Here is a 13,683-nt window from a genome sequence, read left to right as displayed (position 1 = left end):
CCAGAGTGTGGGACCTCCAGAGTGTGGGACATCCAGAGTGTGGGACATCCAGAGTGTGGGACATCCAGAGTGTGGGATCCCCAGAGTGTGGGACATCCAGAGTGTGGGACATCCAGAGTGTGGGACCCCCAGAGTGTGGGACCTCCAGAGTGTGGGACCTCCAGAGTGTGGGACCCCCAGAGTGTGGGACCTCCAGAGTGTGGGACCCCCAGAGTGTGGGACCTCCAGAGTGTGGGACCCCCAGAGTGTGGGACCTCTCTGATTTCTCTGATTTCTCTGATTTCTCTGAGCCTCAGTGGGATCTGTGCGTGTCATTCCGCGGCGGTAGGTGGCAGTAGAGCTGATCATAAACCCCGGAAGTGCCGAGTGTCACAGCCAAAACAAACCGTGCACATGGATCTCGGGTGATATAATAGTGTTAATAATAGTGTTAATAATAGTGTTAATGAGAAAAACATCAATGGACCGAGTGAGATGAGAGAGTGACGTCACGAGCCGCGAGTCTCTGCCACAGGTGAGTTTATTTATGTACAGAATATACACAGTATATACACACAGTATTTATACACACAGTATTTATACACACAGTATTTATACACACTGTATTTATACACACGTGAGTTTATTTATGTGCAGAATATACAGAATAAATATCCACGGGCGAGTTTGTGTTATATGTGTGCAGACTGTATTTACAGTGGGGCAAAAAAGTATTTATTCAGTCACTAACTGCACAAATTCTGCCACTTAAAAAGATGAGAGATGATTTGTGGACATTTTGACCCCACGGGGTCAGATCTTGGTGGAGCCCCAGGTCTTGGTCTTGTTCCATTTTCTAATACTTGCTCCACAGTTGATTTGTTGACTCCAGCTCTTACCTGTTGCAGATTGAGTGTTCGGGGCCTGGTGTCTACAGTTTTGTTTGTGGTTCCTTTGCTCTTTGGTCTTGTCCATAGTGGAGTTTGAGTCTGACTGTTTGAGGTTGTGGACATGTGTCTTTTATACTGAGGACGAGTTCAAACAGGGGCCATTAATACAGAGAACGAGTGGAGGACAGAGGAGCCTCTGAAAGAAGAAGTTACAGGTCTGAGAGACACAAAACTTGTGTTTGTAGGTGAACAAACACTTCATTTACCGAGGAATTTACCAAATAAATTATTTAAATATCAGACAATGTGATTTTCTGGATTCTTTCTCCTCATTCTGTCTCATAGTTGAAGTGAAACTATGATGAAAATTACAGGCCTCTGTCATCTTTTTAAGTGAGAGAACTTGAACAGTTGGTGGATGAATAAATACTTTTTTTGCCCCACTATACAGGTCAGAACGTGTGTGTTGTATACAGACTGTATGTACAATCTGTGTGTGTACATATATATATATATATATATATATATATATCCCATCTGAGGCAGGTGCAGCCTAAACTGACTCAGGGCATGTTCAAGTTTAAACTGTAAACATAATGAAATGAGGGAGTCCTTTTGTCCCCTGTAGACCCGGGACCTCGCGAACAGGACACTGGACACGATGATGATAATAAAAATAATAATAATAATAATAATAATGCCATATTATGATGCTTTATTTGAAGTCCTTTTAAACATGATGGGCTCTGCTGTGCTGTAAGAGGACGTCATGCTGCAGCTCCCTCTGGTGGTGACGGCGCAGGTGGACGTGGTTCTGCTCCTCGTGTCTGTCCTCGCTCTGTGGACCAGGCTGAGCCGACTCAGTTATCCCAACTCTGTGGTGTGAGTCTTCTCCCCAAATACTGAATATATCTGTACACATACTGAATATATCTGTACACATACTGAATATATCTGTACACATACTGAATATATCTGTACACATACTGAATATATCTGTACACATACTGAATATATCTGTACACATACTGAATATATCTGTACACATACTGAATATATCTGTACACGTACTGAATATATCTGTACACGTACTGAATATATCTGTACACACTGAATCAGGCCTGTCACTGTCGGGGCTGGACATTAAGTGTTTTCTGACCCACTGTAAGTTTATTCCCAGACACAGATCCACAGTCCATTAAAACAAAAGAGTGTTTCATTTAAATTAAACTTTTTGTCTGGTCGTTTAAACCAGACGAACGATTGTGACTATTTTTGGTCTTTTCATTAAATTGTTCAAACACAGAGAGGAGACTGTCCCATGAGACACAATATTTATCATTTTATAAACTACAAATAATCTGATTATTCCTGATGGCAGCGTTGGAATTAACAACAGTTTAACAAATCATTTCTATAGAATGAAAATGTGACAGAAACATCCTGTCCTGGCTCCTGTAGAAGACCCTAGAGAAGAAGAGCCCCCCGAAGAAGAGCCCCCTGAAGAAGAGCCCCCCGAAGAAGAGCCCCCCGAAGAAGAGTCCCCCCGAAGAAGGGCCTCCCGAAGAAGAGCCCCCCGAAGAAGGGCCTCCCAAAGAAGGGCCTCCCGAAGAAGAGTCTACCGAAGAAGAGCCCCCCCGAAGAAGAGCCCCCCGAAGAAGAGCCCCCCCGAAGAAGAGCCCCCCGAAGAAGAGCCCCCCCGAAGAAGGGCCTCCCGAAGAAGGGCCTCCCGAAGAAGAGCCCCCCGAAGAAGAGCCTCCCGAAGAAGAGCCCCCCGAAGAAGAGCCCCCCGAAGAAGAGCCCCCCCCGAAGAAGGGCCTCCCGAAGAAGAGCCCCCCGAAGAAGAGCCCCCCGAAGAAGAGCCCCCCGAAGAAGGGCCTCCCGAAGAAGGGCCTCCCAAAGAAGGGCCTCCCAAAGAAGGGCCTCCCAAAGAAGAGTCTACCGAAGAAGAGCCACTGTGGCAAAATACTGTTTGACTCCTTCACCTCTCACAGTTTCAGTTTCAGATCCGGGTTCTTGCATTTTACAAAGAACAGTTTTAAACAGCCTTTGAAATATTTTAGTGCCACAACATAAACAATAATACATTCATAGGCCTGCATTTTCTTCATGTTCTCCTCATGTTCTCCTCCTCATGTTCTCCTCATGTTCTCCTCATGTTCTCCTCATGTTCTCCTCATGTTCTCCTCATGTTCTCCTCTTTGTGTTCTTCAGGTTTGATGAAGTGTACTATGGTCAGTTTGTGTCTCTCTACATGAAGAGGGTTTTCTTCATCGACGACAGTGGTCCTCCGCTTGGTCACATGATTCTAGCGGCTGGAGGTCAGTGCTGCATGAGAACGAAACAAGAACATATTCTGTAATTTATACATCAGAACAATTATGATAAGAGACCAGTGCTCCATGTGAGTGTAACACATCTGTGTTACACGCCTGTGTTACACGTCTGTTACACGCCTGTGTTACATGTTTGTGTTACAGCGTATCTTGGAGGTTTCGATGGCAATTTTGTGTGGAACAGAATTGGGGCCGGTAAGTGACACTAAGAGACTGTGGGCCTCAGTGTGAGACTGTGGGCCTCAGTGTGAGACTGTGGGCCTCAGTGTGAGCGTGTGGGCCTCAGTGTGAGCGTGTGGGCCTCAGTGTGAGCGTGTGGGCCTCAGTGTGAGCGTGTGGGCCCCAGTGTGAGCGTGTGGGCCTCAGTGTGAGCGTGTGGGCCTCAGTGTGAGCGTGTGGGCCTCATTGTCCCTGTGGTCTATGTGCAGAGTACCCGGACAGTGTGAGTGTGTGGAGTTTGCGGGTGCTCCCTGCTCTCTGTGGGGCCCTCAGTGTTCCTCTGGTCTACAGTCTGTCTCTGGAGCTGGGCCTGTCTTACATATCGGCTCTAGGGGGCGCACTGCTCTTTTTACTGGGTAAGAATTCACACGAGATTTAGGTATTTGTGATAATGGATTTTTATCTTATTGTCCGTGACCTCAGTGAGCTGCATGATTTTAAAGTCAGTTTAAGTTGATTTCCAAAGAAAAATAAAAAAAATCTGATGTATGTTTTATTTGAGCGTAAAACATGTGATTACAGAGAACGCGCTCATCGTGCAGTCACGCTTCATGCTGCTGGAGTCTGTGCTCATCTTCTTCACACTCTTGGCCTTGTTTTGTTACCTGCGCTTCCACAACACGCAACACAGGTGTGACTGTCATAAAACATACATAAAACATATATAACATACATAAAACATATATACAACATACATAAAACATATACAACATACATAAAACATACATAAAACATATATAACATACATAAAACATACATAAAACATATATACAACATACATAAAACATACATAAAACATATATAACATACATAAAACATATATAACATACATAAAACATACATAAAACATATATAACATACATAAAACATATATAACATACATAAAACATATATACAACATACATAAAACATACATAAAACATATATAACATACATAAAACATATAACATACATAAAACATATATAACATACATAAAACATACATAAAACATATATAACATACATAAAACATATATACAACATACATAAAACATACATAAAACATATAACATACATAAAACATACATAAAACATATATACAACATACATAAAACATATATAAAACATATATAACATACATAAAACATACATAAAACATATATACAACATACATAAAACATACATAAAACATATATACAACATACATAAAACATACATAAAACATATATAACATACATAAAACATATATAACATACATAAAACATACATAAAACATATATAACATACATAAAACATATATAACATACATAAAACATACATAAAACATATATAACATACATAAAACATATATAACATACATAAAACATATATAACATACATAAAACATACATAAAACATATATAACATACATAAAACATATATACAACATATATAACATACATAAAACATATATACAACATACATAAAACATATATAACATACATAAAACATACATAAAACATATATACAACATACATAAAACATATATAAAACATATATAACATACATAAAACATACATAAAACATATATACAACATACATAAAACATACAAGTCCATGTTATTCAAATGTGTTGATTATGTTTTTTTAATCTCTCAAGTTCGTGGTTCAGTTACTTCTGGCTACTTCTGTCTGGAGCCTCCATCGCCGCAGCAGTGGGGTAACGAACATAGTACTAGTACACAGTACACGCAGATGATGTAGTATTAGTACACAGTACACGCAGATGATGTAGTATTAGTACACACAGATGATGTAGTATTAGTACACAGTACACACAGATGATGTAGTATTAGTACACAGTACACACAGATGATGTAGTATTAGTACACAGTACACACAGATGATGTAGTATTAGTACACAGTACACACAGATGATGTAGTATTAGTACACAGTACACACAGATGTAGTAGTATTAGTACACAGTACACACAGATGTAGTAGTATTAGTACACAGTACACACAGATGTAGTAGTATTAGTACACAGTACACACAGATGTAGTAGTATTAGTACACAGTACACACAGCTGATGTAGTATTAGTACACAGTACACACAGATGTAGTATTAGTACACAGTACACACAGCTGATGTAGTTTTAGTACACAGTACACACAGATGTAGTATTAGTACACAGTACACACAGATGATGGTGTTCTGTGCTCAGGGTCAAGTACATGGGTCTGCTGTCGTACCTGTTGCTGTTGGGCGTGGCCTCTGTGCACACCTGGAACCTGATTGGAGACCGCTCCTTAAGTCATGTGAGTTCTCTGTATGTCCAAAAGTCCTTTAGGAGCCCTGTGTAAATATGTCCCGTGTAAATACGTCCCGTGTAAATACGTCCCGTGTAAATTTGACCCGTGTTTATACGTCCTCATGTCTCTGACAGCTGAGCGTCTGCGTTCACGCCGTCTGTCGACTCATGTGTTTGGTTCTGGTCCCGGTCCTTCTTTACGTGTTCTGGTTCTACATCCACCTCAGCCTCCTCCACCGCAGCGGACCTCACGACCAGCTCATGAGCTCCGCTTTCCAGGCGACTCTGGAGGTAACCCCGTCTCCTCTAACACAGACCTCAGTGTAACACGGGCCTCAGTATAACAGGGGCCTCAGTGTAACACGGGCCTCAGTGTAACAGGGGCCTCAGTCACAGACCTCAGTGTAGGACCTCAGTCACAGACCTCAGTCACAGTCTTCAGTCACAGACCTCAGTGTAGGACCTCAGTCACAGACCTCAGTGTAGGACCTCAGTCGAAGTCCTCAGTCACAGACCTCAGTGTAGGACCTCAGTCACAGACCTCAGTGTAAGACCTCAGTCGAAGTCCTCAGTCACAGACCTCAGTGTAGGACCTCAGTCACAGACCTCAGTCACAGACCTCAGTCACAGACCTCAGTGTAGGTCCTCAGTCACAGACCTCAGTGTAGGACCTCAGTCACAGACCTCAGTGTAGGACCTCAGTCACAGACCTCAGTGTAGGTCCTCACAGACCTCAGTGTAGGTCCTCACAGACCTCAGTGTAGGTCCTCAGTCACAGACCTCAGTCACAGACCTCAGTGTAGGACCTCAGTCACAGACCTCAGTGTAGGACCTCAGTCACAGACCTCAGTGTAGGTCCTCAGTCACAGACTTCAGTCACAGACCTCAGTGTAAGACCTCAGTCACAGACCTCAGTCACAGACGTCAGTGTAGGTCCTCAGTCACAGACGTCAGTGTAGGACCTCAGTCACAGACCTCAGTGTAGGTCCTCACAGACCTCAGTGTAGGTCCTCAGTCACAGACCTCAGTCACAGACCTCAGTGTAGGTCCTCAGTCACAGACCTCAGTCACAGACCTCAGTGTAGGTCCTCAGTCACAGACCTCAGTGTAGGTCCTCAGTCACAGACCTCAGTGTAGGTCCTCAGTCACAGACCTCAGTGTAGGTCCTCAGTCACAGACCTCAGTGTAGGTCCTCAATCACAGACCTCAGTGTAGGACCTCAGTCACAGACCTCAGTGTAGGTCCTCAGTCACAGACCTCAGTGTAGGTCCTCAGTCTGCAGGCTCTCTCTGTGTCCACAGGGGGGCCTCTCTAGGATCACCCAGGGGCAGCCTCTTGAAGTGGCGTATGGGAGTCAGGTGACTCTGAGGAGCTCCGCCTCCAACCCTGTGCCCTGCTGGCTTCACTCACATAAGGCCAACTACCCAATCAGGTGAAGGGGGCGGGCACACGCTCGTTTATATTACTTTTATTCTTTTTCAAACCTCGTCCACGACTTTCTGTTTGAATTTCCTCCAACTGAATATTTTTAGCTCGATGGTGTGTTTCTGCTTTTTGTTCAGGTATGAAAATGGGCGGGGCAGCTCTCACCAGCAGCAGGTCACCTGTTATCCTTTCAAAGACGTCAACAACTGGTGGATTATTAAAGACCCGCTCAGGTCGGGCTAACTGCAGACAAACGTGTTTCCTTAGACAGTTTCCAGGTTTTTTTCAGACTCGTTTCATTCTGTTTGTTTCAGGCAGGAGCTGGCGGTGGGGACTCCTCCGAGGCCCGTTCGCCACGGAGACGTCGTCCAGCTCGTCCACGGAATGACATCACGTTTTCTGAACAGGTAAAATCCTGAGGGTGACGAGGTTAAGATCCCTGAAGGAAATTAATGTGTCTTATTTAGTTTCAATTCTGTCATAAATATTTATGTCAATAGAATAGAATAGAATAGAATAGAATAGAATAGAATAGAATAGAATAGAATAGAATAGAATAGAATAGAATAGAATAGAATAGAATAGAATAGATTTATTGTCACTATACACATGTACAACACCACACACATGCACAGTGAGATTAAAAACAACTCACCCTCCAATACAGACACATGGGACACTACAACACAATATAACTAAGATAGTGCCAGACATTTAAAACATTTAAAACATTTAAAACATTTAAAACACCCCAGACTACAACTCTCAACAAAATTTACAAGTAAATACTGCAGAGTCACATACTGCACTGAACAAATATTGCATTATATTAGTTATTGCACTGTTAAATATTGCACTACATTAAATATTGCACTGTGTTAAATATTGCACTACATTAAATATTGCACTGTATTAGACATTGCACTCAGTCAAACTTATTGCACTCAATAAAAATATTGCACTATATTAAATATTGCACAAGTTGGAGGTCAGTGCATACGTGAATTCAACAGGGTTGTGGCACTTGGGAAAAAACTTTTTTTGAGTCTGGTGGTTGTTGCTTTGGTGGCCCTGTAGCGCCTTCCCGAGGGCAGCAGATGAAACAAATCGACGCCGGGGTGGGAGCTGTCGTTAATAATGTTTTTGGCCCAGCTGAGGCAGCGGGAGGTGTAAATATCCATCAGAGAGGGGAGAGGGCAGCCCATGATCTTTTGGGCTGTCTTGACCACCCTCTGAAGCCTCTCTCTGTCCGCCATGGTACAGCTGCCGTACCAGACTGTAATACAGTATGTCAGCAGGCTCTGAACGCACGGTAGAACGTGAGCAGCAGGCTGGGGTCCGATCCATATTTCTTGAGCACCCTCAGGAAGTGTAGTCGCTGCTGAGCCTTCTTGGTGATAGCTGTTATGTTCTCAGTCCAGGATATGTTTTCTGAACTGAGAACACCAAGAAACCGGAAAGTGCAGACCCTCTCCACACACTCGCCATTGATGTAAAGGGGAGCGAGGTCTGTGCTGTGCCTCCTGAAGTTGATGATGATTTCCTTGGTTTTCTTGGTATTCAGAGCAAGGTTATTCTCTGAGCACCAAGCAGCCAACTTCAGGACCTCCTCTCTGTAGGCCGTCTCGTCGCCCTTTGAAATGAGCCCGACCACGGTTGTATCATCAGCAAACTTCACAATGAGGTTGCTGTCACTGGCCGGGCTGCAGTCATGTGTGTAGAGACAGTACAGGAGGGGGCTCAGCACACAGCCCTGTGGAGAGCCGGTACTCAGCGTGTGAGTGTGAGAGAGGTGAGGGCCGAGTCTCACAGTCTGGGGTCGGTTTGTTAAAAAGTCTTTAATCCAGGCGCATGTAAGAAGTGGGAAACCGAGGGCATCCAGTTTGATGATGAGAATGTCCGGGATGATTGTGTTAAAAGCTGAACTGTAATCCACAAAGAGCATACGCACATAGCTCTGCTGTTGTGCAATCTTACTTTACAAGTTTAATTTATTGAATTAAATGCAACAGAAAACAGCCCGTGTCATTAACGTGTTGCCTGGGATCCAGACAACACTCCAGAAGGACGTCCATTCTGAACATGTGAACATCTGTGTTCATATGTGATCAGTGCATCACAAAGTTTCTTTGATAAATAGTTTGAGTGACAGGTGAACTTTGACCCCTTCACTTTAAACATGCACTGATCTGCTGTGTTTGTTTTTCAGTCATGACGTTGCTGCTCCGATGAGCCCTCACGCTCAGGAGGTCTCCGGTTACATAAACTATAACGTGTCCATGGCCCCGCAGAACATGTGGACAGTGGTGAGGCTCCTGTAAACTCAGGAACAGAATGTTAAAGCTGTAAATGTGGAAAAACAGGTCTTAAAATAACAGAATCTGAGTTTTTAGAGTTTTTGAGCATTCTATTGATTTATATATGATGTTTAAGCACTTTGTCTGTGACACTGACGGATCTGTGAAATACAAACATCTTTATCTGGTCTTATTTAAAAACAGAACCAACTTTAGCCCCAGAAGAGAACTGCAGCCTAAATGTGACTAAAACAGAAATCCTGGAGCCAGTTTTTTCTATTTTAGGAAATAAGTGACCGGGAGTCGGACACTGAGGTGTGGAAGACCATTCTGTCCGAGGTACGGCTGGTGCATCTCAACACATCAGCCGTGCTCAAGGTAAAACGCCTCCAGCTTCTGCCGTAGAATGGACTTTATCTGCTCCTACAGCTTCATGTGTTTGTTTCTCTGCTTCTTTAGCCGAGCTTCAGTGATGTGTCGTGTTGTGTTTTTTCGTCCCGTAGCTGAGCGGAGCGTCTCTGCCGGACTGGGGCTTCCATCAGTTGGAGGTCATCGCAGAGCGGCTGTTCTCTGGTCACAGCAGCGGTCAGAGCTGGACTGTGGAGGAGCATCGATACGGAACCAGTATGAATCCAAATGTTACTAAAGACAGTTTCATGTGCAGCCTTATTGTCCTGTGTAGAGATGCACGATCCTGCTTTTTCTTTTCCAATACCGACATTGATACTTTGGCTTTAAGTATCGGCTGATCCCTGATATGAACTGATTCCAGTTTAAGGACAGTGAATGTCTCTTATTTCATTAAAACACAGTGACTTATTCCACACACTGATCTGTCGTGTTCTGTAACTGTTATTTCTCCTCCAGACTGAAGACTGAAGTTTTTGATGAAGAAAAGAAAACATTATGAGACATTCTGGGTCAGATCCAGCATGTAAATGTTCTTACTACATCAAATTAAAGCCCAACCAGGAACCGATAGCAGAACCGACAGAACCGATAGCAGGGAACCCATACCTGATCCAGCTCATTTTTCAGTATCGGTGCCGATATTCGATACCGGCATCGGTGCATCTTTAGTCCCTGGTTTAGTCGGTGGAGGCGTAGACAAACACAACGACCTTCTCCTACCTGACCGTGTCCTACCCGACCTACCTTCAAACTATTATCCCTGATTAATGAAGCAGCCAAAGGACTCAGTGTAAAACTGTGTAGTATTTAAATGGCCTCTCTTACAATAATAATAATAATAATAATTCTTACCCTCTTCACTCTCTGCAGGTCAGGAGCAGAGGGAGCGGGAGCTGGAGCTGCACTCACCCACGCACATCGACGTCACCAGAAAAATCTCTCTGTGGGCAAAGTTTGTTGAGCTTCAGGTAAGTCACGACTGAATGTTTTTGTTTTTCATTTATTTCATCAAATCCAAACTCAGTCTTGTGACTTTTGGCAGTGGAAGATGCTCAACGCCAAACAGGAAAACTCCGAACACAAATACAGCTCGACTCCATCCGAGTGGCTCACCCTGGAGACCAACATCGCGTACTGGCTGCACTCCTCCACAAATGTAGGTCAAAGGTCAGACAGACGTCACAGTGGGAACGCGGTTTAACCTTTGACCTGCTCATGTCTCCTCACTGTTCCAGGCTCAGATCCACCTCATTGGGAATCCTGTGTCTTGGGCTATAGCCAATATGAGCCTGGTGGCCTATCAACTGCTGGCAGTCATCCACCTGCTTCGGAGGAGGCGGGGCTTCAAGGACATACCTGACGGTACGCACCTCCTCCTCCGCAGACGAAACCATCAGATCTGTATAAACACATATATATGTAGATATATATAGATATATAAACACATATATATGTAGATATATATAGATATATAAACACATATATATATAGATATAATGTCCTGGCCCCTCACACATGTCTCTGTTCAGACGTTTGGAGGCGGTTCGTCTTTCTTGGCGCCGTTTGTGTCGGTGGATGGTCTGTGAACTTTGTTCCTTTCCTCCTGATGGAGAAGACTCTGTTTCTGTATCATTACCTCCCGGCGCTGTGCCACCTGCACCTGTTAACCCCCGCTGTGCTGGAGCACATCCACTCTCACCTGCTCAGGTACGAGTGACTTTGGATAAGTGTTTGTGTCGCGCAGACTCTGTGTTGTGTTTGTTTTCTGATACAGTTCTTCTTCTTTCAGTGGTGCAGCTCAGCGACGTGCCATGGCTGTGTGTGTGTTGGCGTTGGCAGTGTCGGTAGTGTTGTCCTATCAAAACTTTTGCCCTTTGACCTATGGGAGCCCGCAGCTGTCGGCCTCTGAGCTGCAGAGGCTCAAGTGGAGAGAATCCTGGGACATTTTGTATCGTCGTCATTAGACTTTTGTTTCTACTCAATAAAACAGACTTTTATTCACTTCTATCTGTTAACGTTGTTCTGTTGAAATGGACTTGGCTCATCTGGTCTGTGAGCTGAGGCGACTTCTGAATTCTGAACTCCAGCTCTTGCAGAACATAGTTTTGTGTTATTTTAAAATTAAGGTAAAAAAATATTTTGCTTCATAAAAATAATAAATATTTGTACAGGGGATAATTTTTTACCTAATCTTTTTCTGAACCAAACAGTGGTGTTGGTTCAAACGCAGGTGTGTGTTTTGTGTTGTTTTTGTGCTGTGATCACAGACTGTAAATATAAACCCTAAACCTTCTTTACACTGTGCTCACACAGTGAGGTCTTTGTAAAGTAAAGTGTGATCAGTAGAACTGAGTCTGACCCAATAAAACACTCGATCCCACGAATCAGACAAAGATCCATCACCAAACATAAAACAAGGATTTTTAATAGACTGAATATTCAGTGATTAATCCAGGGTTAATTTAGAAGAAAAAAAACAAACGTATATCAAAGTGTTAAACTGTAAACTTAAACCTTTGGGGTAAATGTTTAACCTGCTGCAGAAAACAAACATCCTGAAGCTGCTGTGCTTCAGACAGTGAGGGTCAACAGGACAGAGACCTGCAGGGTTTAGAGGCACGGGGTACAGGGTTTAGAGTGACACTAAGGAGTGACCCAGTGTGAGGAGTGACACAGTGTGAGGAGTGACCCAGTGTGAGGAGTGACACAGTGTGAGGAGTGACCCAGTGTGAGGAGTGACACAGTGTGAGGAGTGACACAGTGTGAGGATGACACAGTGTGAGTGTTTTATAAAACACACTAGATGACAAATATTATGTCCTGAGGCGCGTTATCTGCCTCTTGTGTCTCCCCGTGTCTCCCTGTGTCTCCCCGTGTCTCCCTGTGTCTCCCTGTGTCTCCCTGTGTCTCCTCCCCCTCCCGCACCTGGAGCACCAGCTCAATCACCTCCACCTGCTGCGGAGCTTAAGATGGACGAGCTTCAGACACTCGGGGCCAGACCGTCCGCGTGTCAACGTTCCTGCTCCTGCCTCCGCACCCCAGCTCCGGTACAGTCCACCCTTTGTCTTCGCCTCCTGTCCTGTCTGGGTCTCCGTCTTGCTCCTCGTCTCCCGCCCTGGGTCTCTGGATTACTCCTGCTCGGCTCGCCCTGGCCTCGTTCCTGGTCTCGTTCCTGGTCTCGTTCCTGTCCTCGCTCCGGTCCTGGCTCCCCGTCCCCGCTCTGCACGACGCCCGCCTGGTCTGCCTCCCGCTCCCCGTTTGTGACTTATGAACTATTGACTTATGTTTCTGCACAAATTGTGAATAAACACTGAACTTGCCCCGAGTCTGCGCTCCTTGGTCCGCACCTGCACCTGCCATTACGACATATTAACGTTTATTATATTTTAGAATTAAGATTTTGGGTTTTTTTTCCCAAGATTGACAGGCGAGGCTCTGGCTCACCTGAATGCACGTCACTGGTGCTGGTCCTCCTGGGAGGTGGTGCTCCTCGCGGGGTGGTGGTGCTCCTCGCGGGGGGGTGGTGCTCCTCGCGGGGGCGTGGTTTCTGAGGCGTTGCTATGGAAACACAGACGCGGAGATTGTACCGGTGAAGTCCTCGTCTTGGTGAAAGGTTTAAAATGAACAAGAACTGCGAAGAAAATGGAGAAGTTTTTGAGCGTCCAGCCCCAGGACCCCGGGCCGGAGGACCCCGCGGAGGGGCCGGAGTGAGCCACTCTGGACCCGGACAGGGCGCACTGAGCATCGGCCTGAGCCAGAGCAGAGCGGCCCCGAGTGGAGTTTACAGACAAATGTTTGACGCGCAGGTAACGAACAAAACAGGGGGGTGAGTTGTGGCTCTTTTATCACAGTG

The 13,683-nt window shown here is 44.8% G+C and overlaps 1 protein-coding gene across 1 annotated transcript; it reads left to right on the top strand.

Annotated features, from left to right (window-relative positions):
- The first annotated feature begins 358 nt into the window (after positions 1-358).
- On the top strand, positions 359-12,212 carry pomt1 (protein-O-mannosyltransferase 1). The gene is made up of 20 exons (XM_033980007.2): positions 359-514; positions 1,595-1,751; positions 3,084-3,190; positions 3,350-3,400; positions 3,634-3,780; positions 3,947-4,055; positions 5,043-5,102; positions 5,611-5,704; positions 5,833-5,988; positions 6,999-7,129; positions 7,260-7,355; positions 7,437-7,529; positions 9,332-9,428; positions 9,705-9,797; positions 9,923-10,043; positions 10,701-10,798; positions 10,873-10,986; positions 11,066-11,192; positions 11,360-11,537; positions 11,620-12,212. Exons 2-20 carry the CDS (start codon positions 1,639-1,641, stop codon positions 11,792-11,794), a joined length of 2,160 nt encoding a protein of 719 aa, XP_033835898.1. The 5' UTR covers positions 359-514; positions 1,595-1,638; the 3' UTR covers positions 11,795-12,212.
- Positions 12,213-13,683: the final 1,471 nt, after the last annotated feature.

This window comes from Periophthalmus magnuspinnatus, chromosome 15, assembly GCF_009829125.3.
Source record: "Periophthalmus magnuspinnatus isolate fPerMag1 chromosome 15, fPerMag1.2.pri, whole genome shotgun sequence".
Classification (NCBI taxonomy): domain Eukaryota; kingdom Metazoa; phylum Chordata; class Actinopteri; order Gobiiformes; family Gobiidae; genus Periophthalmus; species Periophthalmus magnuspinnatus.
The sequence above is the reverse complement of the archived record's forward strand: the minus strand, read 5'-3'. Positions and strand labels throughout refer to the sequence as shown.